Genomic DNA, 27,029 nt, shown 5'->3' with positions numbered 1-27,029 from the left:
TGTTCTGTAGTATATTTTGTAAAACTAATGAAGTCTTAGTAATGGGAGACCTCACTTGAGCCCCGCGTGGAGCAGAGGGAAGAGGCAGCTTGGCTCTCGTGTCTGGTTAGTGCAGTGTTGGACCGGAGATGTTTTGCTTAATTATTCCGTGTAAATCCAACCCAAGCTGGGACTCCAGTGCTCTGTACATGCCAATCCCAAAACTCTGGGGCTCGTCCTAAAATCTTTTTGCTTTTTGAGGTGTGGGGATGGGATGCTCGTGGAGAGGGGAGGTTTGCGGAGCCGCAGCACCACAAGCATCCCGTGCTAACCCTCGTGATGTGCCAGGCTGCTGGGGATGTTGGGAAGGGTTTTTTTTTTTTTCCTCCAAATTATTTCTTTTTGATATCTCCTCCTAAACACCCCGGAGGGTGAGACGGAGCAAGGAAAGGAGGCTGCTTGCTTTGAACTTCCCCCAAAAGGGAGCCTGGAGGGGCAGGGGGAGCATCCCCTGCAGCTCAGCATCCCTCAGGGGCACGAGGGGATGCGTTTCGGTGGGCATGGGCCGGCCTCAGCTGCCGGCTTTTGAGGAGCACAGACAGATCCCCTGTGCGGGCATACCCAGAACAGCACGGGGTGCTGAGTGGAAACCTAAATTTAAATGTTAAAAAGCTTTTGTTCATTACTGGTGGCATTTCCTCCCCCTCCCCATTTGTCACTTGGAGCGGAGCTGTGACTCTTTTAATATCAAACAAATAATAAGCTCCCTCTAAAGTGATTTTTCTGACAAGGAGCTCAATATATTAAACTTTATCTATATTTTAATAGCCAATTTCACACCAAACTGCCTTCTTAATAATGTATTTACCACCTGGGGATATTATTCCAACCCATCTGGAAAGAATTGGAAATTAACTGTCCCTAAACTGAGTCTGTGTGTGCTTTAGATGCAGCGGAGATAACAGCGGTGTCATTCCTAGGGGAAGTGGGGGAGGAAGCTCATCAGGCACTGAGCAAAATGTCAGCAGCAAAGGCGAGAGCTGGGGGGGAAACCAGGGATCTGCCTGCAATGGGGGGCCTGGCCCCATGGCAAACCCAGGAGGATTCAGTGCCTGGGGAGCTGCTAATGGCACCTCAAGGGGCTCTTGGGCACTCAGGAGCATGAAGGGTTTGGTTTGCAAGGATTTGGTGTGGAATCGGGGCTTGGGGGAAGGCGAGTGCCGTGCAGGGCACTGCTGCTGCAGGTGGGAGTGCAAGGGGTGGAGAGGAGCAGTGATCCCCCTCAGCTGCTGGTGCTGCGGTTGATCAGGCAACTCCGTGAACTCATTCTGCTTTGGGATGCTCCTCTCTGGGTCCCTCTGGTTGTCACCTGGATCAGCATCAACCAATGCAACTCAGGCAGCTCCCAGCATCCACTCTCTGTGTGTACGGACAGGCACGTGCGTTTGCACTATGTCACTTTGAAGTCCCCCAGGTAGTTAGTGCTGTCATTCATTTACTCCATACCCCTTGATGGGTCAATCATTTCAGCTCCCTTGGCACTAGGTGCAGCATGAAAAAACACGTGGTGGTCCCTCGTGTGCATGCAGTGTCCCTTCCTGGTGCTGGAAAGGCTCAGCACCTCTCTGGTGATGCTGCTCGTTCCTGGCTGTACACAGCACCCCTCATAGGGGACTGCACAGCCGGGGCATTAAGACCAAGCCAGAAGCAGGTTTTTCTTTCCCCACAGGCAAAAAAGCCCTTCCTGAGCCTCCCTGGGGTGTGTTCACCCCGCAGCAAGCTGTTCGGGTCAAGGCTGTTTGCTTTTTCTTTTTATTTTCCCAGATCTGGTCTGCAATTGCCTGTTGGCCTGGCTCTTAAAAGGCTCGTTGCATGCAGGCATCGATACCAGCATAGTGGCATGGACTGCCCTTGCACCGGTCTCCTTGGTAGAAAAATTGCAAAGAATTCCACTGTTTTGGTTGTATTTTCACTGTTCTGAGATTTTTTTTATTATCCATACATTTGTATGACACATCACCAGTGAAGCAGGTTAATCCTTGCTTTGTTTTCTTTTGTTTTTAAAATAATGAAGGGCAGCTGCTACTTAAAGTCAACCAAAGCATCCTACTTCTCAGATAAAAGTGCCTTTTGTTTGTTGTTGTAATGAAGCAGTTTGACATCGAGATGAAAGCCGCTGCTGTTTGTGTTGTAAAAATGGTTTTGACGCCATTTTTTGAACAATGTCAAACTGTTTCCTTACATTTAGAACAAGACACGCTTTGATCTAGGAAAAAAAAAAAAAAAAAAGAAAAGATGTTTCAATCAGAGCTAAGCAGCAGCAGCCCTTAATGATTTTAAAATAGGATCAAATTGTAAAATGTTTCAATCATTGTGTTATGTCACATAATGACATCCTTCTAGCTGCTCCTTGTGATGTTCAGCGTTGCATTTAGCATCGTGAAATGTTGTAGAAATAATTCCAAATAATCTAAAATGCTGAAACGAAATACTGAAATTGCAAAGTGACTCTTTAGAGTGTCAGAAGAAATTTCGTGTTTCTGGCATTTTTGGAGTTGTTGAGCTCATCAGAAGCAAGCGTGCGTGCGCATTTGTGTTTTTGCATTCTGAAACGGAACAAAACCAAAGTCATGGAGAAGTTGGAGGCACCTTGGGAGGTGGGAATGCTCCACATCGACCCGTGGCAATTTGGAGAATTTGTGTACTGCAAGGGGAGATGCTCGGGAGGTGTGGTGGAGCTCTCTGGGCTGTGTGATTTGCACATCCCAGTGCTCAACCAGGCACTTTTGGGTGCTTTTGGTGCTTTTCCAAATCCCCACCCGCTTTGGGGAGGGGAAGAAAGGAGGTGGCAGGGTTTGGCTTTGCATCCTGCAAGGGGCAGGGTGCTGCAGCACCCAGCTCCTTGGGGACTTCCCAAATTGTGGTGCTGCTGCTGAGGGCCTGGGCGCAGGGCACCCATCACAGTCCTCACATCCCCAAATCATCAGCCGAGTGCAGAGACGTTGTCTGACAGACGGGTCAAGGAGGAGAGGTGCAGGCAGGCTGCTCTAATCCTGCGAGGGGAGGCTGTGAGCGCTGACGGTTACCTGGGGACCCGGAGATACCAGAATCCCTAACTTAATCAGACAGATAACGGGAGCAGCTAGAGATGAGGCAGGAGCAGGAAATGCCAAACAATAGGAGCCAGCCCCCCCGGGCCCCCGTGCTGTGCCTGAGATAATAAACTATATAAAAATCTGTCACCGTGCGATAAGTGATGAATTAGAATCAATTATATGTTTAAAATAATAGACCTCCCCACGGCGCTACCCTCCGGAACAGGGATGGCTCCTGCCTGGGCTCGGTGGCATTGACGAGCAGCTGGCTGGCACTGGCACTGGTGGAGAAGGGACACTCGTGGCCCCTTGTGCCATCTAAGCTGGTAGCAGAGCTTTTGCCATTTTTTGTTTTACATTTATTTTTTCCCTGTATAACGCGGGTGGGGCCGTGACCTTCAACTCCCAGGACTTACAGGCTGAGAAACCACCGCAGAAGCGCAGCAGACCCTGCTCCGTTGTCTTCTGCAGTCAGGTTTTGGCACAGACCAAGCCCCCTTCCCAGCTGAGGGGTTTGCTCTCCAGGTTTCATCCCTCTGCTGTTGATTATTTTGGAGATTTACCCTTTTTCCTGCACGTGGCCTTGCTGCTGCCCCCTGCGTGGAGCAGCTTTATCAGGAGAGCTGTGGGCAGAAAGCCACAGCTGCCTGCAGAGAGTTGCCCAAAAGCCAGGGGGACAGCTGAAGGTGGGAAAAAATAAGACTGACCCCAAGAATGATGCATTGGTTGGTTTCCAAGTGCTGGCCTGGCATGAGGGGTGAGCATCCCGACTCAACACGTTTGCAACAGGCAAACTGTGGATGTGCATGGACAGGGAGGAACCTGTCAGTGCTTTCTTTGGGTAGAAACTGGAGATGTTTGGTTGTTTGACCCTGCTGCTTGCCAAAGGGCTCAGGTGAGCCTCCTGTGCCTGCTTTTCCTCCAGGAGCTGCGGAGCTGGGCTCAGTGCCCGTCCTAGGAGCATTTCCAACCCCAGGCTGTTTAAATTCCCCCCTAACCCTGCACAGGTGTTCTCAGATGGGTTTGCAGCGATATATATTGCTCTAATTAAAGCCAATATTTTTCCCACCAAGCTCCGTCCCAGACGAACTCAGGAGGTTCAGTCCAGGGGCTTTCCCAGCTCCTTCACGGACAGGAGGGAAGACACTTCTCGTGCACCAGAAGTTGCGCTGGAAACCTGTGGCTGGCTCGCTGTGTTATTTCATTAAATAGCACAAGTTGCAGCCATAAAGCCCCTGGAAGCCTGCGCTAAGCAGGGGCGCTGGGACCAGTGCTAATGGATTGAAGTGAGCGGCTCACCAGCCACAGGGGTGCCCTGGGATTTCCCTTTTGAATCTTATTTACATTCGGACTAACAATAGCTCCCAAGCCTGGCTATAAATAATTTCTAGGAAAGAGTTGTCTAATTAAACGTACAGCAGCAAAGAAAGTACTTTTAACCACAAGGCTGGTGTCCTAATGAACGTAATCACTGGATGGGGACAGCTTAGGAAACAGAACTTGACATCTCCCTGCGGAGGCAGAGAGATGGAGGGGAAGCATACTTGGGGAGAATTCCCAATCAATATTTAATTGCATAGCATGTAATCTGCCTTAGTATTTTTTAAAATAAAAATGAAACCCCCGCAGAAACCGGAGAACCTTTAAAGCAGATTTGAGGAGGGGGAGCCGCTTTTTTTTTACAGCTGCCTGGGGAGGGAACAGCATCTGACTGCCCCTGTAGGCATGCAAATCGTTCATAAAAGGCTACAGCCGGCAACACGGCCTGAATACGGGGTTTGGCAGCATGGATTGATAGCCTTCCCCATCCTCTGTGTCCTCCTGGAGCCTCAGTTCTGTTGTCTGCAAGCAGGGAAAGCAGAAATCCCCCTAAATTTCATGGTTGTCCAGTTATGGATTGTGTCTCAGTAATATTTTGGGAAGGAAAATAAGTTACCCATACATATTTCACCCCATATCCCAGCAGAGGGGCGTTCAGGGATCGTTTTCCAGCCAACCCAGGTTTCCCATAAGGGAAAACCCAGAGAGAGGTGGGAGGAGGTGAAGGGCAGAGGCTGTGTGCTGCTGTGTCCTGATGGGTGTGGGGCTTCACACCGGGTGTGGGTGGAAAAATCCAGCATGAAAAAGTGTCCTGGGGACTGTCCTCCTGCGGGTATCCCACACAACCACTGCATACAGGATAGGGCTGATGGAGAAGGAGCCATGCCCGGATCCCATTGCGTTTATAAGGGCACAAAATCCCAAGTCTAGGGGTAAAATAAAACCATGGAGCTCGCTGGCAGATTGTGCGTGCTGCCTCGTGCCCTCCTGAGCATTTGTGCCTCCCACAAGGCTCAGATGTAAAATCAGGGAGCCAACTGGCCTAAGTTAACACATCCCCAATTGGAGTGGAGATGCTGATTTATGCCAGTGGGGCCGTTTTATCTTCCAGCAGGGAGAATATGGGAAGAAAGCAGCCCTAAAAGGCGTTTTCCCTGAGCTTGTGGCCGTATCCCTGGCGGGGAGGTGTGCAGGAGGGGTGCTGGAGGCTTGGCCGGTCACTTGGCCAAGGCGTGCTCCATCCCCAGGAGGAAATCCTCCATCTCCACTGCGATTAATCTGATCGGCCACTGGATGTCAATGTTGCCTCGTCCAATTACAAGTGGGAAAAGAGCCGTGGCTCCGGGACGAGCAGCACAGGAATAGCAGGGGCTGGTGGTGGTTCCTTCTGCAAAGTTGGCAGGGAAGCACCTCAGGGCTGGTACAAGGAAAATTGTCACTGCTCTTGTTTCGCTCAGCCGGGGCAGGACTGGATCCAGGCAACCTAAATAATTACACTAAGAGGGACAAAAAGGCTGAGCAGACTGCAAATCTCCTTCCTTCATGCCCAGCTCAGTGTGTCCTCAGGTGCTTGGAGGTGGCAGCGGCCCCCACGCGATGCTCAGCGCATTGGTGATGTGTCTGTCCCCATGGGGCTGGGGACAAGGAAGGTTTGGGGATGTCTGAGCAGAAAACACGGCTCTAGCAGTGGGGGGATTTACAGCAGAGAGCCAAAGCAGATCTGGATTTAAATTTTGCAGCTTGGCCTCCCCTCCGTGATCCATCTTCCAGCCAGTTGCAGGGAAGCACAGACAGCAGCTGCATCCTGCCAAGATTCATGAGCAAGAACGCCTCTCCCCCACCTCCTCCCTCCCTCGGACAAATATTTTAAACCCAGGCCACATTTTCGGAAGCAGGTGCAGCAGCCAGCCTCTCGCCAGCCTCTCTGCAGGCACAGATGGGGCAGCTCGGGGACGGGTGCGAGTCCTTGGGGCCATGGGGGCTGGCTTTTGGTGTGGCTCTATATACCCAATATATATTTTATATATATATACACCAATTCTCTGTGGCCAATATACCAGATTTTGGTGTGGTTATATGTCTGTGCCCACCCCTGGGATGAGCAGAGATGGGGTGAGATGCATCTCGGTGCTCTGTGATATGGAACAACTCGATGCAGACCTCCCTGCAAAGATTTGGGGTGCTGAAGCTGTGCATGCTGGAGAAAGGGGAGTGAATTTGGGGTGCTGGAGAGGGCTCCTCGCCCTTCCTTGCACCTCTGCAGCAATAAAAGGTAGGGCATTGCTCCCCTGAGCTCCCAGCCCGCTGCCTTTTTCCCTAGCAGTAAAAAAGGAAGGGAAATGGGACTCGTGGTTTCCATCCCTTTGGAGTTATTCACCCTCCTTTCACATCGGGTTCATTTGCGCGCGTTAATATCTCAAATTTAATGATAAGTCTAAGGGAATTCATTTATAAGATAAATAAGATGTTATTAGTACATTAGTGGCAAAAAATGTGCAAGGACACTGCTAATCTAAGGTGAAAATGCCTTCCTGAGTGAAACTTAATTAGCAGATTGTGTTCTATTAGTGACTTTTATGGGAAGTTCATGAAAATGAATACAAATATGATCTAGGCAGGCTCTCCTGTGAAGTGGGAGCCTTGCTGAAGGGCCCTGGCTCCCACCAGTGAGGGATGTGGTTTTCTGCTTTTAGGGGCAGTGGCTGAAGGGTGCTGTGCGTGCAGAGTATGCTCCCAGCAGGTGATATGGGGTGGGGGAATTGGAAATGGTTTTCCCGTGTTTTTTTTTTTTTCCCCCGTTTGAGCCAGCAGCTGGTTGGAGCTGCTTTTCCATGATAAAAACGAGGGTGGTTATGGGATCCCCTGCATGCATCACATTTTCTGGTGGCAGAGGGTGCCCGTCCTGTCTCTGCTTGGGGATTTACCAGGAGGAGAAGGGGCCCAAATGGGGCCAGAACATTGTGGGGCCATCGCGGGGACTTGGTGCCAGCCTGCCATGTGCTGGCAGACCTCTGGTCCTACAAGCTTGGAGGTAGCTATGGGGGATGGATCCTGCCCAAGGACATCACACATCTTTCAAAGGCTCCCCAGCAAGCCAGAGGGTGCTGTGCGGCTGTCACTGCCAGGTGTGGTCTCAGAACCATATGGACGACTTGGGAAAGAAGAATGTCTTGGGATTAATAAAAGTAAATGGAAGGATTGCTCCGATTTTGGTCTTTCCTCCTGCTTCTGGAGCAGCTGTCACTGGTATAAGGTCCTCTGCTCAATCTTTGGCCCCATGGCCCCAGTGTGACCAAGGGACATGTCCGGGGGGATGCTGCTGGTTCCTGCTCATGGGACCAAAATCCAGGGTTTGATTCTGGCTTTGGTCAAAGCCAAGCTGCCATTGGGGCGGCCAGGAGGTCTGGATGCTGCAGAGAGAGGCTCCGTCCGTCACAAATCAGCATTAGAGCAGTCGCGTGCCCTTAGCAGACCTGTCCCATCCCTTTTATTTGTGCAGGGTGAACCCGCTGATCCCCGCCGGGCTTTTAAGGCTGCAGAGGAGTCCATTAGTCCCCATTACGGATGCAGCAGGCAGCTGGGGGGTTCAAAAGCCCCTTCCCTCCTCCCTGTGCAGGATCCGGCCCTTGTTGGTGGCTTCGCCGAGCAGAGGCGGAGCAGCGAAGCAAAGGCACGGGGAGTCATTATTCATGCAGATGATCCTCACAATTCAATAGAGGTAATTAGGGGAATGATGGAGGAAATTAGCACTTTCTGTGGGTTTATTAATATTAATAAAATGATTCCACGGTTAAAAATAATAATAATAATATTAATAAAATAAATACAAAGCTGCAAAAGAGCCCTTGCCAGCTACTCGACGTGAGCCTGCTGCATGCAGCCATCAGTGGGGGGCTGCAATTCGTCGTCAGAGCCGGAGTTTTTCCTCTCGAAAGGTGTCACAGAAGTGATGGAGACCCATCACAGGTCATATCTCGCCTTCTACATTAGCAGGAAGAGCTGGAGCTCAGCAGCTCCGAGCCTGCTGGAGTTTAAGAAGCCTTTGGACCATGCTCTCAGTCATACGGTTTGAATTTTTGGGCAGAGCTGTGGGTGCCAGGAGCTGGACTCGATGATCCTTGTGGGTCCCTTCCAACACGGGATATTCTGTGATCCTATGAGCTCTTCTTCAAAGCACCAGCAAGCTTGGTGGCTTGTCTTTAGCATGCTGACAGTCTTGAAAAATAGGTTTGGATGTTTTTGGAGAACGGCCTCTGATCCTTGTTGCTCTCTTGCTTCTTCGCTTGCTCTGCCTCTCGTTATCCGAGCAATAACTGCAAGAAAAATACTCGCATTATCCCAGCTTGTTAGAGGCTTGCTCTAAGGTTTGCTTCGGGGTCTGCTCTCCTAATCCCCTCCCCTCCTGACCACGGCAGAGATCTGTGGGTCCCTGCCACCGATCCGCAGCACAGCCCAGGGAAAATTGGTTCATCCCTCTGTGCTGGGTATGCCGGAGAGTTTGGGGCTGTTATTTGCAGAGGGCGAGAAGATTATCACATTAAAGACAGCACTGTGTTATTAATGAAAATACATGACAAATGTATTTAAACGTGTAGAAATTTAATTAGAATTTTTATTATTAAAATATTGCTGAAAGTGCTTACCACAGCCCTCAGCTTTCTTTTGAGATCAGGACTTTTCCACTTCTGTGTGCTGAGAAGAGAATTTGAGGTGGGGAAGGGAATAACTGGTACTCGGGACTGGGACTAACCCTAACCCCAACCCTAACCTTAATCCTAACCTTAACCTAACCCTAACCCCAATAATTGGGACTTTTGCCTTGGATCCTGGGTGCAGGATTAGGTCCAGCTGTGCCCATGGGAATACCTGGCTAGACTTGGCTCTTTTAGGATGGTGTTGATGGGGTTTTGCAGACATCAAAGCACTTCCTTGCTGGTTGGGAGGGACATATGGAGACGTTTGGTATCAGGCCAGGAACTGGGCTAAGCTCAGCGGAGGCTGCAGGAGAGGTGAGGTTTGGACTTGTGACTTCTCCATCCATGGGAGATGCGTGCACCCAAAAAATTTACTTGGGGAGGAAAGAAAAGGTGCTCAGAGCCCCTGTCCTGAGCTGGCACTACCTGCGTTCCCCTTGTCCTGTGCGTGCTGCCGATTCCCAGAGCCTCCCCCTGTCTTTATTTAAATGGGAAAGGATCAGAGCAGCTGAACCCCTGGCTTTAATGATAGATTCCATTATATTAAATGGTAATTGCAGAAAAAAAAAAGAGCGTGTTTCTCTAATTATAAAACCCACAGCCAGACGTGGTGGCTTTCCACTCAAGTTTTTCACGTGATCCCCAAAGACTTCAGCGCCTTGTCCCCGGGGTGCTGGCACTGCACCCACCTCTGGGGCTTCGTCCCCGAGCGCTGCAGCTCCGGGGTCAGGAGCCAGCCGGGTTTCCCTCTCCTGTCCTCTCGTGTCCCAGGAGCCGTGCCCAGCGCCGTATATCCTGTGCTGAGGTGGCAGAGCTGGGAGGACAGGCGAATATTTTGATTCCAGGGAATTTGCAGGGCTGGCAGTTTTAAGGGGTAAGGGGAGGGGGGGGAGCAGCCCTATCTCCCAACTTGTAAATTAAGCAGATCTGGTTGGGAACTGTCATCACAGGAGAAGAAATATGAAACCTCTGGGGCTGTGTATGCAGAGTAATTTTTCTGACTGTAACTCCACTTAAAAGAGAGGATATGATGGAAATGCTTAGAGCATTTTAAATGGACCCGACAAGGATCTGATGCAGCCCCAGTGAAGTCTGTGCAGATCCTTTCGGGTGTTGGCTTGCTCTGAACTCGCTGGTAGCAGAGCTGAGTGCACGGCTGAGAAATGAATCGCCTCCTTCTCCTTATTAACCAGAAATACTCCGGGATGACGGGGGAGCAGCAGTTCTTTACTCCCAGTATTTATCTCGGTGGGTCGCAGTGGAGCAGAGCGAGGTCGGCAGTGCCAAGGGGAGGCACTGGGGGCTCGCCTCCCACCTGGACCAGGACGTGGGGGATCTCCCGGTGCTGAGCCCCCCGAGATGAGCTGACCTTGAAATGCAGCCGGGGGTGTCTGAGCTCACCGGGCTCCCTGTGAGAAAGCAAACTGGCCATGGGAAAGATCAGAGAAGGTTCATTTTAAAGAATTATTTTTAAAAAAAAAAAGAGCAGGAACCTTACAGAAGCTCAAAAGCGTTATCCAAAATGAACTCATCTTGGGAGGAAATCAGCCCAAAAAAAAGCAGGGGAGATGCGTGGGGACCCCTCGAAGGGATGGGTGCATCCCCCCCCCTGCTCACAGCCCTCCTGCCTCCGGGCTCAGCTCAGACAGGAGCCGAGAGCTCCGGCGAGTCCATCAGCGAGATGTTTTGGAGGCTTGCGTGCCTCGGGAGAGCAGGCACGTGTGTAGGTGCAGAAATGAGTGTGTCAAGGCAGAGGCAGGCTCCCGGGCTTGTCGGGGTCGGTGGTAGACAGGGCGAGGGATGCGCTGCTCCTCGGTGCATCGCTTGGGAGGTTTGGGGAGTCCTCCGGGACCCAGAGTGGTGCTCGGGAGCAGGATGCCTGCACCGGGAACATCACCCCGGGCAGCAGATGGAATTGCATTGGGTTTATTCGGAGGGGCACGGACAGGGCAGGGCAGACACCAAAGTGATGTGGTTTTTTGGAGAATGATGTGCCAGGATGGCCAGCCTGGTGGGGCTGTCCTCCTTCTGCCCTGGCATCAGCCATCCTATGCTGAGGAGGTTTTTAAGTGCCCAGGGCACAACCAGAGGTAGATTTAGGGGGTGCTGCTGCTGACCCCAGCTGCAGGAGCTCAGTGAATGCCCCAAATCAGTGCCCTGGGAGAAAATACCAAAGCTGGGCTCGGTGGCTAGTGGAAGATGGGGCAACAGGATGAAATGAAATGTGGCATCTAGAGCTCTCCTCGCTCTTCCTGCTCCCCTCCTGCCTCCCCTGGATTCCAGGGGAGTGAGGTTTTCACCCCACGCACCGGGAACAATATCTTTGAGGAGCCTCGCAGCCATTTGTTTTCCCTTTAATTGGCTGGTGGGGAGAAAATAACGAAGGGAAGTCATGCAGGGGAAGTTCGCATCGGTGCTGTTTTTGGCAACAGAGTCACAACATCCTAAATTTATTTATTTAATTGCGTTATTAAAAGTATAAATAAAAATAAATCCGGGAGAGCAGCCGGATCTATGCTTTGCATCTCTAAAATAGAACCATAAATGCCAGGGAGCACTGGGGGAATGATTTATTAGCCTGTTATCATGAGTGACTGGGACGCTTTCGATGGAGTCCTTGCTAATTTCTAACAGCTGCATTAAATCACAGATGCTATCAGCTATTATAAAATAATCACCCAGCGGTCTGCAAACCAGCACGAGCCCAGGGTCAGTGCTGGAGCCCTTCATTTGTTTCCCATCTCAGCCCCTCCGATTCCTGCTAGGGGGAAATAAATAGGACTCGCCGTGGCCTCATTTTATCATCCAGAAGTTGACAATAAATAAAACCTCCGCAAACCTTTTTCTAAAAGGAGTTTGGGCTGGAATCTGCAACTAGAGGAAAACCTTGTTTTGTGCTTAAATATGGCCGTGCGATGTCAGGGCTCCTGGGTCCTATTTCCAGCTCGGAAGGGGAGCCCGTGTCTCCTGATTTATGGGGCAGGCTGAGGCTTGCAGGGCTTCTGCCTCGGGTTGGGAGGAGGGAAGCAGGTCGGGTGGCATTTAGGGATGCCTGTCTCGACTCCTCCGTGCTTGTTCCTCCGCGCCGTTTCAGACAAGTCACTTAAATTTCCCCGCAGCTTGACTGCCTCCCTCTCGTTTGACAAATAACGCCTGTGTTTATGTGGCTGGGCTCCAGAGGGGGTTAATGCTCGGCCTGGAAATCTCTTTAGAAGTGCCAATTTGTAGCGACAGAGGAACAACAACGAACAGGAGAGCGCTCCTGGCCCAGGAGAAGTTAGCAAGAGGCTGCTCATCAGGACAGCGGCGTGCAGCAATCACAGGGACACCCCGAAAGGGTGAAGGAGATGAGAGCGAAAACCACAAATAAATAAAAATAAAGCAGTTAGGAGGCAAATGCCACCCATCTGCAACGCTCGTATTTTCCTTGGCGGCTCTGCTTTCTGCTACAAGAGCTGCTTAACGTGACAAATGCCAGCTCTAATAACAGCGCACGGGAGGCAGGGCGGGTGAGTAATGGGGCTCGTGGCTCATCACCTCATCTGACACCCAGACCTGGGGATGAAGAGATCGGGGTGTCCTGCACCTTCCAGCCTCGAGCCTGGGGTGTTTGTGGGTGACCCAACCTCATGGTGCCAGCTCCGGGTGCTCCGAGGCATGAGGATGATGCTCGGAGGCAGGGATGCTGCAGGAGCGGAGCCCTTGGATGGGCACTGGGCTTTCAGGATGCTCTTGGGCGAGCCTTTCGTTTCCCCAAACGTTTTTGGCTGCCTCTGTCTTTTCGTGCCTCGTTATCCTCCGTGCCAAACGGGCTAACAGGCTTTGCAGCCTGCGGGTTGTTTCCTTGCTGCGGCATCGGAGATTGTCGGGTTGTCAGCAGCGCGGAGATAGCAGGGATTGCTGACAGCGAGCAGAACGGAGCCGGTGCTGTGTACAAAAACCTTGCTCAGCCTTTGAAACTGCAGTCAAACCCTCCCCCAAGGTTACTCCTGCTCATAAAGCATGCTTAGTTTTCTTCGCTGCAAACCTAGATTTAAATCCCAGATTCCAGGCAGACCTGGGCTTTGAAGAGAATTGGGTTGGAGTCTGGAGCGAGCGGCTCAGGCCAGGCTGACTCTAAAAGATGAATTAAAGCTGACCCGGGAAGATGGAGACGCTCGCAGTCACACCTCGGCTTTGCAGCTTGCATATTTATCTCAGCGTGCCCAGTGCCACTGGGAATAAATCAGCAGCGGCACGCGCGGCGCAGGTCCTGGCACTCGCTGCTCAAACCAAACTCCCCAGGAACTTCTCCAGACCTTGCAGGAGCTGAGATCCTTCCCTCACCTGTTTTTTTTTTCCCCTTTTCCCCAGTGCTTCAGCCCTTAGAAGAATTTCAAAGGGGAAAAAGCATCTTCTGCACTGGCTGCAGAGAGAAGAGCCTGGAAATGTGGAGAATTTTTATTTCTCTGGGGACTTGCAGCCCACGAGGCTTGGGTGGTTGAGGCAGGCTGAGGAGAGGTGCTGAGACCTTTACCAGCATAACACAACCCCCGGCTGTGCCCAGCAGCATCTCAGTGCTGTGCAGGGATGGGGAACGGATGCACTTCCCCCTGTTTTATGGGGCTGTGTTGCTCCATGGGGACATTTGGGATGATCCTGCCCAAGAGGAGAGGATGGTGCAGGGTGGGAGCACGAAGCTCGGTGCCTCTGCTCTCCTGCCGCAGGGCAGAAGCTGTTGCTTGCAGGGAAAAATCAGGTTTTCAAGCTCCCATCCCTTTCCCTATAATTAGTCAGTTATATTTTCCCCTCCCTCCCTCCCTCTTTATCTTTAGATCTTGCTGTCTCGGCTGCTCTGTCGATGCCTCGGCAGCCTGAGGTTTGCTCTGGGCTGGCGAAGCGGGGTGTGCAGGGCTCCAGGGTGTGCACACAGAGGTGCCTGCGTGGCCTGGGGATGTGCTTGGTGCTCAGCCCAGGGCAGGGGGTGCCTGGTCCTCCTACCCTGAGCACAGCAGTCGGTTGTGACTGCCCAGCCAGCACTGGGATGGGTGGCTCTCATGGCACCTGGGTAGGAAAAAAGGGCAGAGTGTGCCGAGGAGAGAGGACAGAGCTGATTTTCCTTTCTTTGGCCTTCCAAACGTGTGCTGGGGGCAGCGTTTCTGAGTCTCCCAGGGCAGCCGAGAGCCTGGTGTTTCCCTCTTACAGCATCCAGCGTAGGTGGCACAACTGTGCTCTGATCATTTAGACGTCTCTGTATTTTGTAAATAAGCCTGGAGGCTATGCGATGGCATCATATTTAGAAATAAGATGAACAGGGCGCCGCGCTATCTATTTATTTGTTCTTCCATTCATTCGGTTAAGAGCTCACAAAGCGCTTTGTGAGCATCCATAAAATGAGCCTTGAAATGCTCCCAGGAGGTGCACGCAGCGTTTTTGCTCCACTGGGCTGATGTGGGCACCTGAGCGAGCCCCTGGTGGGCTCAGAAATAAATCCCAGCTCCCGTTTTTCATTTCTAGTCTCTAACAGGCAGACTCGAATTCACATTGCGTGCCCATGCTGAGCAGTGCCGAGCCATTTCTGGCCAAGATCCTCTTCTCCTGTGTTTCTCCTACTTCTGGACTAATTTGGGAGTGTCTTTGTGCCCCAACACCTTGTTGCAGATTGTAGGCACCAGGAGGTCCAGGGGCACGGCTGAAGTGATGGAGAAACCGTGTTCAACCCAGCGTGGCTTTGCTCTCAGAGCTCACTCCCACCCGCACATCTCATTTGAACTCCTGCACCTTGCAGCTTTCAGACCCATTTGTGCTCCTGGTCCCCTGGGGTGTCCTCAGCTGGAGACGTCCACCCCATGCCCAACCTCCTCCCGGGTGCTGCCTCCCTTCTCTCTCCACCTTTTCGGCTCTGGGGCCACCAGACCACGCTGCAGCCCTGTGCTGGAGCAGACGGGAGCTGGCGGTGCCTCTGCCCTGCTTGCAGGAGCTCCTCAGCCTCTGCTGTGCATAACCTACTTTCTGCTCTGCTTGCTCTAAATAGGACACCGGGCCACGGCACGGCAGGGGCAGTGCGCACACAGGTACCTGCCTCACGCTCAGCTTCCCCCGAGCAGCCCCGGAATGGAAAAGCAACAGCCTGGGGGGTGGCACCAGAGCTTTTTTTTCTTTCTCCATGTTTTTTTTTCTCTTATCTAATTCTTCTTTCCACTTGCTCCAAATCCTTCCTTTTGTCCCCAGTTGGATTTTTCCATGCCTGGTCATCCCACCCTGCTGGCGGTGGCGTGGAGTCTGCTGGGGACAGTGGTCCCAAAAGGGTTTCCTCCGGCTCTCCTGGGGCCGTGCGTGGGGTGGGATTTGGGAAGGGGCTCGTGGAGCCCCGAGGACCTGCAGCTCCCTCAGGTGCTGCCAGCAGGGGCTGGGCAGGGTAATAGGGTGGATTTGTAGTGCTATGGGGTGGGTTTGTAATATCATAATGGGGTGGGTTTGTAGTGCTATGGGATGGATTTTAGTGCCATGGGGTGGGGTTGCAGTGCTGTGGGGTAGGTTTGCAATGCCCTAATACAGTGGGGTAAAACAGCCAAAGCCATTGTGCAGTGTAATTACCCCAGGAGTCCAGACCCCTGGAATCCCAGGAGGGTTCAGTTGCCCAAACCCCAGTTCAGTCACACCGTGGTCTGCCTGTAAAGCAGAGACGATGCCGTTTGCACAAGCTGCTGAGGAATTGTAATGTTTTTGTTGCTCTGTTTGGTGATTTTTTTTCAAAACAACGTTCTCAGTGTAGGGGGCTGAGCTTTCACGTGTTTTCATATGGAAATGCTTTGGTAACGAAGGGAAATGTCACATCTGTAATCACCCCCTGCCCCTTCCCTTGAGAGTGGGATTTTAAGGAAAAGCCCACATGGGAGCTGAAAACTTGCCCAAACGCGCTAAATACCAACAGCAATAGCAACAACAAATCTTGGCATCGGAAAGAAAAAATCTTAACGTTTTGCTTTCCTTAGGAAAAAAAATAAAATAAAATCCTGGACTGTTGTCAGAAATGCTGCTGGAAAATGAAACCCTCAAGTTTGAAGCTTTGTGAGCGATGCTGTGATGGGCTCGGCACGGCTCTGCGTTACCTGGGCATCTCTCAGCCTCTTTGAGGTCTGCTTGAGCAGCGCGGAGTGTTTTCAGGATTTCTTTTTTCTTTAATATTCGGTGTAATGGGGAGGCTGCTTTTAACTCTGCAAGGTGGGTGTCGTCAGAGCTGCCTCCTTTTAGAAATTCGGTTGTCAGGTTTTCCCGTGGTTCGAGCGTGCCATATGTCTCTGCTTCAGCCGGGGATTTCAGCTGCACGCTGAGCATTAAGTGTAAAGCAATCCCATTAAAACCAACAGCCATTGGGGAGAAGTTGAGCCTGGCTTTGCACGTCCTCCTGAGCCCCGACCTGCCTCGCCGTGGCTTAAGCACGACCCGAGGCTGGGCTTGGCTTCCATAAAACCTTTTTCAGAAGGTTTTATGGAAGCTGGGAGGATTTGTGCTTGCGTGTAGGGCACGGGGACGGTGCCAGAGGGACGGTGCCAGAGGGATGGCGAGCTCCGTCAGTCTGTCTGCCCCATGGCTGCACCAAAATATGAGCAAATTTGCTCTGGTGGTGCTGTGGTTTAGTCCTTGCTGCCTCCCAGCTTGTCTACACACACTTTATGGCACGGTGGGAGTGTGCTAAGCCAGCCAGACCCCCCAAAATCTCCTCTGCATCCCTGCAGCTGCGAGGTTCAAGCAGAATGAGGGGATGACTGAGCAGCTCGGCTCGACTTTGCATTTTCTGCCGAGGCGAGCTCGAGCCCCGCGATCAATTTGAAGAATAGGCTGCATTTTTTTCACAATTACCTCAGCGCTTTTTTGCTAAATTCATGCGATAAAATGCATTAAATGTAACAGCACGGAAAATAAAAGTTCGGTTTGCGGAGAAATCCTGATTTAGTGTGAAGATAAAACAAGATAAAACAACTGGAAAAATTAAGTGGAATAAATAAATCCTGCCCGATAGAGCCGAGGGTGACAGACGGGGAGGGGAGGAGAGGTGGACGCGCTGTGCATGGCGAGCTGCTGGTGTGCGAGCAGCTGGGCAGCGGCCAGGCCAGCTGCTGGGTGGCTTTGGGAAGGCTTTCATCCTGGAAGGGCATTTTCCATGGGGAGAAAGGGCTCGGATGGTGCTTTTTGCTGCTTCTTGTGGGGTTCAGAGGGATGCTGTGTGCTCAGGGGTGGAGGTCAGGGTGCTGGTTGCGGTGCTGCTCGCGCCGTGCCGGTTGCGTGTCCCCAAACGCACACCAGTCCTCTTGTTCCTGGGCTCGAGGTATCGAGTACTCGTTTTTTGGGGGAAGAAACGAGCAAATGGGGAAAGCAAGAAGCAGGGCAGGGTGTGGGGGAAGAGGTGTTGGGATGAGTTGCCAAATCCGCCGGGTAAAAATTAGCAGCTGCAAGTGTGCAAGAGAAAAGGTGGAGAAGGAAGGGGGTAGGGACAGATGGAGAGAAGGAGGGAGAGAAAGAGGGGGTGGGAGAGAAGCGAGGGGGGGGCAGTAGTGCAGAGAGATATTAGTTAAAAACCCCGTAGCCCCGAGCCCAGACGCCATCTGCATGTAGCAGGGTACCAGGCTCCAGGTTCGATGCGCGCCTTGGCCAGCTGCCGTGCCCACACTGTCCCAGAAGAGAAATTCCTCGTGCCCCAGCCAGGCTCTCCGTTAAGGCAGCCCCAATTTTAGGAAGCACTGAGCAGCTGTCTGCGAGCAGGGGACTCGAGAGCAGAAAAAAATCTTCTCTGGGGGCTCCGGAGGGAGATCTGGAGAACTTCCACTTCCACCAGCGCTGGGGGCGAAGCCCTGCGAGCGAGGATTAGCTCTTTGATTAAACAAGCCCGCGTCCTCCGAGGACTGCTCTCCCCTGCAGCTCTGCTGGCGTTTTCTTTCCTGGGTGAAGCTTTAACCCCTTCCATCGCAACGGGGCAGAATGGCTGAGGGAACCAAGGCTCAGCTTGGAAGAAAAAAAAGAAGCTATTTCCCGTGACCTTGCCCTGAATATCTGCAGTTTTCTCTGCCTGATGGGGGTTTTTGGTGAGGACTCGGTGGCTCGCTGTACCCACTGCTCGCTTGCTGCTGCAGCTGTGTCCATGTTTCCCTTGTCCCAACCTGCTTTCATGGGCTGTGAGTGCCCGTGTCTTGCTGCAGAGGAGTTAGCAATAAGCTTTGGGGGCTTTTTTATCTCATTTGGATGAAGCAGTGTCCTGAAAAGTGCTGGTGGTGATGCTTGGTGGCCAGGTGCGTAGGGTCCTGGTGCCCTGGGGTCTCCCCACCTCTCACCGTGTTGGATCTCAAGGAAGCCAAACTCGCTCCCTGCTGCACAAACAGCACCTCTGTGCTTCCCTGAGCTGTGTGCAGCAGGGGGAAATAATCAGAGGCTGGAGACTGAAGTCCAACGTGGCCACGCGTGGGTCCCAGAGCCCGCGGGCTGCTCGCGGTGTGGTGCAGAGCAGTGCTGCCGAGCGGCTCCATGGCCCCCGGGCTCCAGTCCCTGACTAATTACTTCTAGGCCTGTACTCTTGACATTTGCAAGCTCCTGATTAGAGCAACGAGGGAGAAATCTCCAAGGGAGATGGAGGCCAAACTGCGCCACTAATAAAAGCTGAGATTGACAATCGGCCGGGAAGCTGGCGACGGGGAGGTGGAGGGACTCGTCCTTGCAGTCTCGGTTTCTTTCTGAGCCTCTGGGATGATGAGAGAAGGTCAGGGCTTGTTAACGTCACCGTGAGGAGCAGGATCTGCCACGGCCATATGCCTGATGCCCCCAGGGCTCGTGCCAGCCTCCAAGTCCCTCTCAGCTGCGTGATATTATTAGACACGGACCTGAGCTGAGGCCACCTGCAGAATACCCCGTACGACCTCAGGTCTGCAGACTGTCTAGGTACAAAGCTGCCTCTGCTTCCCTGCCTTCCAGCTCCGTGTTTGGATCTCAGATCTGCAGCCTCCTGCATTTTGAAGTCTTCCCTTTGCCCTTTTCTCCCGCACGTGCCAGGACGTTCCTGTCTGACACCAGAGGTGAAGGTGACCAGGGGGACCCGCAGGTGTTTGTGATGGGCCGGGAGAGGATGTTCTGCTGAGGCAGAGAGGCTTTTTCCCCTTTAAATCTCCCCTTTAGTGAACTGCACCGTCTCTGGCAGGCTTCCTGCTGCACGCACTCCGCGCCCACAGCTTCCTATCCCAAGGGGTAAACACCGTTTTGCCCAGCTGAGCTGCTGGCCCCGGCAGCATCCTCCCCCTGGAGCTCATCCCGCTGCTGGAAGAGGCTCGGCAGCACCGGGGTCAGGCTCTGCTGCTGGTGGGGAGCCGCAGCAGGTTCGTGCTGCCTCCTTCCCACTGCAGGCACAGCTCCTCCGTGGGGAACAGAGCGGGCAGGACATGGGGTGTCCCTCCTCCACCCCAAAGCATGCCCAGCGCTGGGTGCACGGTCAGGGTCAAGCCAACTTTTTGGGGAATGGAGAGCTTTCTGGTGGAAAACTTAGCCCTGCTTTTCTCAGTGCCTTCTCCTGCTCTCGGCTCCTGAGTGCCCTATTTATCCAGGCTGCAGTGAGCATCCCTCTGGTGCCTGCAGCCATCGCCGGTGCCGGGAGCCAGCGTGCGGCTCTGCAGCACCAGCCTGTGGCTAGGGGTCTATTTAGGGTCTCTGCGTCCCATTGCTGTACACAGTGGACCTGCTATGCTGATAATTAGGCTTGGGAGCACAAAATAACCCTTGCACATCTCTCCTCCATCAGTTTTAGTAGCCGTGCGTGGGTCTCTGGACCAGGTTGGGTCCACAAATTAGCTAAAGCTCTTCCACTGGCCCTTACACTCCTCCCATAGGCCCTGCAGGGGCTTGATCCCCTTCCCAAAATTCACCCAGCAGCCTGGGGGGGTGCCCTTTGGATCGAGGCACCCAACAAAGCCGGCATGGTCCAGCCCTTGTTGTGCAGTGCGGTGCAGGGAGGCAGCAGCGAGGCGTTGAGCCCCTTTTGGTGGGCACAGGGATGTGTCCAGGTGGCCACCGGGGTCTCGGCGCCTCCACCTGCTTTTTGAGGAGGTAAAGGGAGATTTTGGGCTTTGTGACCCAAGAGTTTGTTGATGTCCTGGTGCAAGCTGTGAAGCCCTCGGGCTGCCTCCTGCAACGTCAGGGCAGGGCAGGGAGCAGGAACAGGGCAGGGGGTGCCCTGGGGCTCCCTCCCCACGCTGTGGGGCACCAGGACACCCCTTCCCCTGCCCGCGGGCATCCTCCCAGCCCCTCTCTGCCACACACACAGCGAGAAAACAACCCCAGCCCCTCACACACCAGGGAGGGCGCAGCATCAACAGGTACCTGATGAGAGACACCCGCTGGGGTGCGCAGGGAAGCCCCCGCTGTGCTTTTTTTTTTTGGGGAGGCGGCAGCGCAGCGGTGCAGCTCCCCCCCTGCGCTGCAGCGGGGGCCGAACCGGCTGGAGCGGGGGGCGTGCAGCATCCCGGGGCTTGGAGAGGGCATCCTTCGCCCTGCCAAGCACAGCACCAGCACCAGCACCAGCAGCACCACTGCTCGGGGGGTGCGGGAGCCAAAGTGGCGGTCAGCGATGGAGCCGCTGCCATGACAACCCCGGGCAGTCAGCCTGCCTGCCGCGCAGGGATGCTCGCGGCCAGCCGCGCCAACGGGGCTGGGATGCTGCGCTGAGTGAGCACCAGGGCTCAGGAGCCTTCACCTCCAGGCTCTCCTCCTCCTCCTCCTCCTCCTCCTCTGAGGCTCCGGGACCCGCTCGGAGGAGCCGGGGGAGCAGCGCGGTGGGGACGTCGCCTGCAGCTCCGCGGGGAAGTTTCGATCTTGCGTCAGAATCGGCATTTGGGGAGCTTGTGCTTTTTTTTTTTTTTCTTCTCTGTTTTTGTTTTTTTTTTTTTTTTTTTTTTTTCCTTTTCCCTCTCTTATTCAAACAAAAGAGCAGCAGCCAGCCGGCGACCCAACTCCGAGCCCGTTTTGCTCCCCCAGCCTGCTTTTATGGCCGCCCTCCCTTTCCTGCCGGAGACACTTACGTTTCCTCCTCGGGTTATAAACTTTTGATGCCAGATCTCCGCAGCGCGTGCCCGGCTGAATCTTAAAGTAGCGTCTCGAGCAGGCACAGATCTGTGACCTTCATCTCTTGCTCTGCACCTTCTCTCCTCCTCTTCCTCCTCCCCCCGGCCCTCCCGTCCTCCTCCCTCACCCAAGGATACTGGGGACTCCCTCCGGATGCCGCTCGGCAGGCTCAGTGCTCGCAGGCTGCCTTTCCAGGGGCTCTCCTGATCTCCGTGGAGCTCCGCATCGCTCGCCTCCGCGCCTGCCCCGGTGGTTTTGCTCCCCCCCGTCCCCACACACACGCACCCCCTCCCTCCTCTCCCCCCTTTTCGCTCCTGGTGGCCTTGTCGGGTGTGTTTTTTGCCTGGTGGAAAAGTCCCTGCTGCCCAGGATGGGGGTCGGTGGGTGCTTAGCCCTGCCCTGGAGGTGCCTAGTCGTCCTCTGTCTCAGGCTGCTCTTCCTTGTGCCCGCAGGAGTGCCCGTGCGCAGCGGAGATGCCACCTTCCCCAAAGCTATGGACAACGTGACTGTGCGGCAAGGGGAGAGTGCCACGCTCAGGTAGGAGCCGCTGCCTTTCTGCCTTTTGGGGAGGGGGGTTCGGGGTGCTGGGGTGGGCACGGCGAGGTCTTGTCTGCACCTTATGGGGTGTCCGTGCGCCGAGCGGGGCTGCTGGAGAGTCCTGGGACTGGCTGGAGACTTTGCATCCCGGGGGCTCATCGTGGCGGTGGACCCCCGGCTCCAGGGAGGGGGGAACCGGTGGCAGTGCGGGGCTGGCAGCCTCCTGCCGGGGCTGGCGGGGGGCTGCGGGTGCCAGACGAGGTGCTGACAAAGGGGCTGGGGTGGCAGACGGTGACTGAGCGCCGCTGCCGCGCCTGAAGTTGTCTCGGTGCGTGCGGGGAGCGAGGGGGGGTCCGCGCCGTGCCAGCGCCAGCCCGCATCGCCGGCGGGTCCTCGGGGCTGCCGAGCCTCGGAGGTGTCAGCGCTTCGCCCCCATCACTTTATAGTCTCCGCACGAAGCCGTTAATATCAAATCAATCTTTTACTCCAGGGGTGCATCTTATGAATTCTGATGGATGCTTTCCCTCGCGCGCTGTGCTGTAGGAGAGACGCAGGCAGCTTGCCCGCAGACGGGCCGCTTCTGGGCTGCAGAGCGCAGCAGATAGCCCTTCTCATTTCCTGAGCGAGTTACAGGTGTGCCCGCTGCGTTACCCGTGCAGGATACCAGCTCTCAGTAGCCAGCGCAGCGCTGAGGCCAGAGGAGCAGACCAGAGCTGTGGGCACTGCTCAGCTCGTGTCGGGGCTCGGGGTCGCGCCGTGCTTCATCCCTGGCACCCTAGGGAGGGCCTGAGATGGTTTAGGTGGCTGGGAAGGCACCCAGGTATGTGGGGAAGGAGCACGGGGATGCTGGGCAGGGAGAGGAGCGAGTCTGGAGGAGTCAGCCTGCTGCTTTCCCTGCAGCAGCGAGCAGCGTGCCCCAACAGCGCGAGGCTGGCTGCTCCCTCGCTCCACCCCGGAGTATCGGGGCTGCAGTGGGGAGCAGTGGCTCTTCCCCATGCCATGCACAGGGATGGCACAAGCGAACTGAATGTGTCACGCTGTCCCTTAGCACCTGAGCTGTCCCGGGGCTGTGAAGCTGGCGCTGGTTTGGTCGGAGGCCGCTCTGCTCGCAGGAGGCGCGGGGCTCAGGCAGGCTGTCCGTGGTTTTGTGGAGGGGAAACATTTGGTGGTGGTGGGAAACAGCCTCTGGCTCAAGGTTCTGTGGTGCCCACACCCCGTTTCTTGGTTGTTGGTCTGTCTGGATGGCGGGGATATTTGGGTACGGTGAGTGGTGCCGCTCCCCACTGGCCCCTCTGTGCAGCAAAGCCCCAGGGGATGCTGCAGGAGGCCCCGCAGGCACTGTGGGCATGGAGGGATGCTTGATTTGTGGGGAGAGCTAGAGATAAGCCCCCCGACGTCCCCAAACAGGGCTGTGGCTGTGCAGCACCTGGGGACATTGCCCATGCCAGGCTCCCCGCTGTGTGCCTGCAAGTGGGGCCACGCGGGGACCCCGCTGCCATCACCCCAGGGAATGGGGGCTGTGATGGAGCACAGGGTGCCTTTCCTCATGCTCTCAATAACTGCATTGCAACGATGATTAACCCGAGCTGGACTGAGCGAGGCAGCCTAAAGAAGAGAGGACAGCCCCCAGAGGGATGCCTCGGGCCCTGGTGCTCCTTCCCTTGCTGTCTGAATTCCTTTTGCCAGTGACCTGTGGGGCTTGGGACTCCCAGAGGCGATGCTTGCGGAGGGCAGAGCAGAAACAGTGCCTGGGGGCGAGTGCTGCAGGGGGCTGAGCCCCCACCCCAGGGACCCCACAGCATTCGGGCTTGGTGCCGGCCAAGACTGCCACCAGCAGAGGGCTGACTTGGATTTCCTTTTTTTTTTATTATTTTTATTTTTTTAAGCTTCTGGCCTCTTTTCTGCGCTGTTTGTGAGAGGGGATGTTTGTGAAGCAGCCAGCCCTGGAGCGGGGAGGGTTCAGCCTTCCTGTTGGAAACTCAGCATCCCCCAGTGGGACTCCGAGTGCTGGTGCTTAGAGGAACCCTGTCCCCAAAGCCCTTTCTCTCTGCCCCTTTTCCTTCTCAGCATCCCCTCCTGCTCCCTGCTGCATCTTCTCCACGCTCTCACCTCCTCCCTTTTCCTCCCCAAATTCAGCTTTCCCTGCCACAGTCACTCCAGGGCTCCTGGCCTCCAGCTCCTTTCCCCCTCAGCCCCCCATCTCTTCTCACACTGCTGTTCCCAAGGGTTCCCCTCTTCCCTGCACCCCTATTCCCCTGCGGCTGCCCCTCTGCAGCCTCTGGGCCACCAGCATCCTTTTCCTGGGGCTCAGAGTTGGGAAAAGCATTGCAGACACCGACCCAACGTGGAGCATTACAAGGATGTGGCAGGGTGATTTGGGGACAGCAAGCAGGGCGGTGGTGTGCCGGAGCGCCATGGGGAGGCTGCAGGGCATCCTCTGGGGGAGCTGCACCAGAGCTTTGCTGGGCAGGGAGAAGCCCCTGCATGGTCCTTGACGTGGTTTTGGGTCGCGAGGAGGTGGTGGCTGCTGGTGGATGTCCAGCGTGGTTTGCTCCTGGCACACAGCGTGGTTTTTGTGCAGCCAGGGAAGGAGCAGGCGTGGTGTCCCCTGCTGTCCTGCCTCCAGCACGGCTCCTTGGGGCTGGGACCAAAGAGAGATGAGACCCCCAGACCCCCATCTCCTTGCACCTGCAGAGTTAGCCCCCTTCCCAGCAGCTTCCAGGTCCCTCCAGACCTGCTATCAGGTGAGCACGAGGTGGGCTGAGCCTCCAAGCCTTGCTGTCTTCACCAGGGCAGGTGGAAGCTCTTTGCTTTCCAAAAATGTGTCCTTACACCTACGTTGTGCTGCAGAAAAGAGACGTGGGAAAAGTAGCGGTGGGGAAACCTGGAGGCTTTTCAGGCTGGTTGTGGTTTTCCCGTATTGGATTTTGGGTGCGTCCCTCTCCATCTCTCCACCCTTTTTCCTAGGGAGGCTCAGCATAATCCTTGCAGAAATGAAGGCTCCATCTGCAGGCAACTTCTAGGTCATCTGAGATGTGCAGCGAACGATTCCCCGGCTTTAAGCAGAGGCTGTTGATAATTCACCACTTTTTATTGTAAGAACAAACAATTCCCATAATAGTCACGCACCTTTCCTCTCCAGGGAACTCCAGGCAGTTTGCAAATTCTCTGCGTACTATTAAAACTAAAATCAAGCTTCCTGCTCTCTGACTCTGAGATACAAAACCTGCTGGGAAGCGGGGCAGGTGCTTGGATGGCAGCAGTGTCCCGTGCTGCGCGCCAGTTGGGGACACGGAGTGGAACGGCGAGCACACCAGTAACCCAAAGGCAGGGAGGTGGAGGAAGGTCATGGTTTAATTTCCCAGTTGGGGCTCGATGTGGAAACAAGGATTAAGTTTTTTTTTTTAGTATTATTTTTGGAGGAGTGCTGCGGAGTGTCAGCTTGCTACGGTGCTGCTTGGATGCGTGCCCCGTGAGCTACAGGGCACGGGCATCTGTCCCCTAGGGTGGTATGGGGGTGTCACAAGCAGGTCCCCACCATGTGCAGCAATCCCAAGGGGCTGAGACCAGCTAGAAACCTTGCCTTGTCTTTTATCCTGTCTGGGAGCATCTTCTCCATCACGGGGTTCGAGCCTGAGTGCAGAAACGATCCAGGCAGCGACTGAACCGCAGGCGGTGCCGCTGCAGTGGCAAATATTCAAGTGGTGTAAAAGCAGGGATGTGTAGTAAACCGGGTCGTATCGCTGTGCCGCCAGCAAATCGACCTTTTATAACAAGCATCAGTACAGTTCATAAAGACGTAAAACAACAGCTGCTCGAAATTTCAAGGCTTTATGGTTTTATCTGTATTTAAGAAATATTGGCACTTTTTTTTTCTTTAAGACAAAAGCAGCGTGTATGGGCGCCTGGGGGGAGAAAATCAGGCAGGGTGCCTGGGTTTTCTCCTCAGCTGCCATCGCAGGGATGCCAGGACTTGAGGAGCCTCCTTGGCTGCTCCCTGCCTCAGTTTCCCCATCTGTAGGATGGAGCTGATAGCAGCTGTTTCTCAGAGGTGATTAGAAGAAGCGACTGTTCAGAGGTGGTGATGAGATTGTATGAGAAATATGAGGCATCTATACCTGCCCTTCTCCCTAAGCAAAATAATAGGGATGCTTTTTTCTTATATTTAAGGCAGGTTTTCAAGTCAAATCCCCTCTCCACCTTTCCATTCAGTGCTGGCAAGCTCAGGGCCTCTCTCCTGTTGTTTGTCCATGAAGGGGACCAAAGGAACAGGGGAGCTCTGCTAATTCGCACTGAGGACTCCGTGACTCGCTGTGTTTGGTCAATTAGCGAGCATGAGAACAATTCCAATTAAAAATAAAAAGCCCGAATAAAACATCATGAGATGCTGTTCTTCCATTTATTTTTGCAATTATAGTTTTAATTATTTCTGACAATGCTTTTTTTTTGGGTAATAATCTACCGCAGTCTATCTCGCAGCACACGACGAGGCCTCGGGAAAATACAACCAGCAGGAGCAGGCAGCAGGACTCTGGGCATTGCCTGGAAAGTCAGGAAATCAGATTTTTTGGCCCGTTTTCCCTATTGTCATCACATGTAGGCTCGGTCCTCAGTTTCCCTACCTGTTTATGGGGGTTGTGAACTCGCTGCTGCTAAATCCTCGCTGGGAAGTGGGAAGAGACTGATGCTTTTTGTGTGCAAATGCGAGAAGCGTGGAGCTTAGCGAGGAGCAGATTACTGAGGACTTGCTCCATCGCTGCCCCCTTCCTCCTCCTCCTCCCCCAAAAAGTTTTCTGGAGCAGCTAAATATATACCTGCCGTCTCCAAGGTAGAGCTCGCGGCATGTCGGAGCTGTAATTGGCGACTCCGTGAAATTACAGCCACGGATTCTGGCATTTGGATCCTCCTGGCTGGCATAATAATTTCTCCCTAGGTAGCTGGTATTTAACTTGTCTTAGCTGCTCCCGATAGTTATAATTACAGTGCCCGCTAATTTCCCTGAGCCGCTGCAGCCACTGAAGGGTGCCGGGGGCTCCCTCCACGCCAGCCCCGTGCAAAGATGCTGGTGCCCCAGTGCAGATGCTGGCACTGTTGGGGCTGGGTGGAGGACCTGTCCCTGTCTTGGTGGCAATGCCACCGGTTCCTGTGGTCCATACGGAGAGCTAGAGCCCTGCTGAGTGCAGATCATCGCCAGGAGAGCACGTTTTGCAGAATGCAGCATCCTGCAAGGAGAGGAGGAGTTGTCACTTGCCGTCACCTCTCGAAGGGCCAGGCCACGAGTGCCGCTGCCTAGCGAGGAGCCAACCTCCGTGCTAAGCTGCTGAGC

The 27,029-nt window shown here is 54.2% G+C and overlaps 1 protein-coding gene across 4 annotated transcripts in view; it reads left to right on the top strand.

Annotated features, from left to right (window-relative positions):
• LOC116497817 (opioid-binding protein/cell adhesion molecule homolog) overlaps positions 1–27,029 on the top strand; it is a 286,179-nt gene that overhangs the window by 161,918 nt on the left and 97,232 nt on the right. Inside the window, exons 1-2 of one of the 4 annotated variants that reach the window (XM_032201756.1) lie at positions 13,066–13,070; positions 21,619–21,703. In XM_032201756.1, coding sequence (XP_032057647.1) covers positions 21,660–21,703 — 44 coding nt within the window. In that variant the 5' untranslated portion in view covers positions 13,066–13,070; positions 21,619–21,659. The other 3 variants (XM_032201757.1, XM_032201755.1, XM_032201754.1) reach the window with 3 other exon arrangements.

Source organism: Aythya fuligula, chromosome 22 (assembly GCF_009819795.1).
Source record: "Aythya fuligula isolate bAytFul2 chromosome 22, bAytFul2.pri, whole genome shotgun sequence".
Classification (NCBI taxonomy): domain Eukaryota; kingdom Metazoa; phylum Chordata; class Aves; order Anseriformes; family Anatidae; genus Aythya; species Aythya fuligula.
This window is presented reverse-complemented; position numbering and strand designations above follow the sequence as displayed.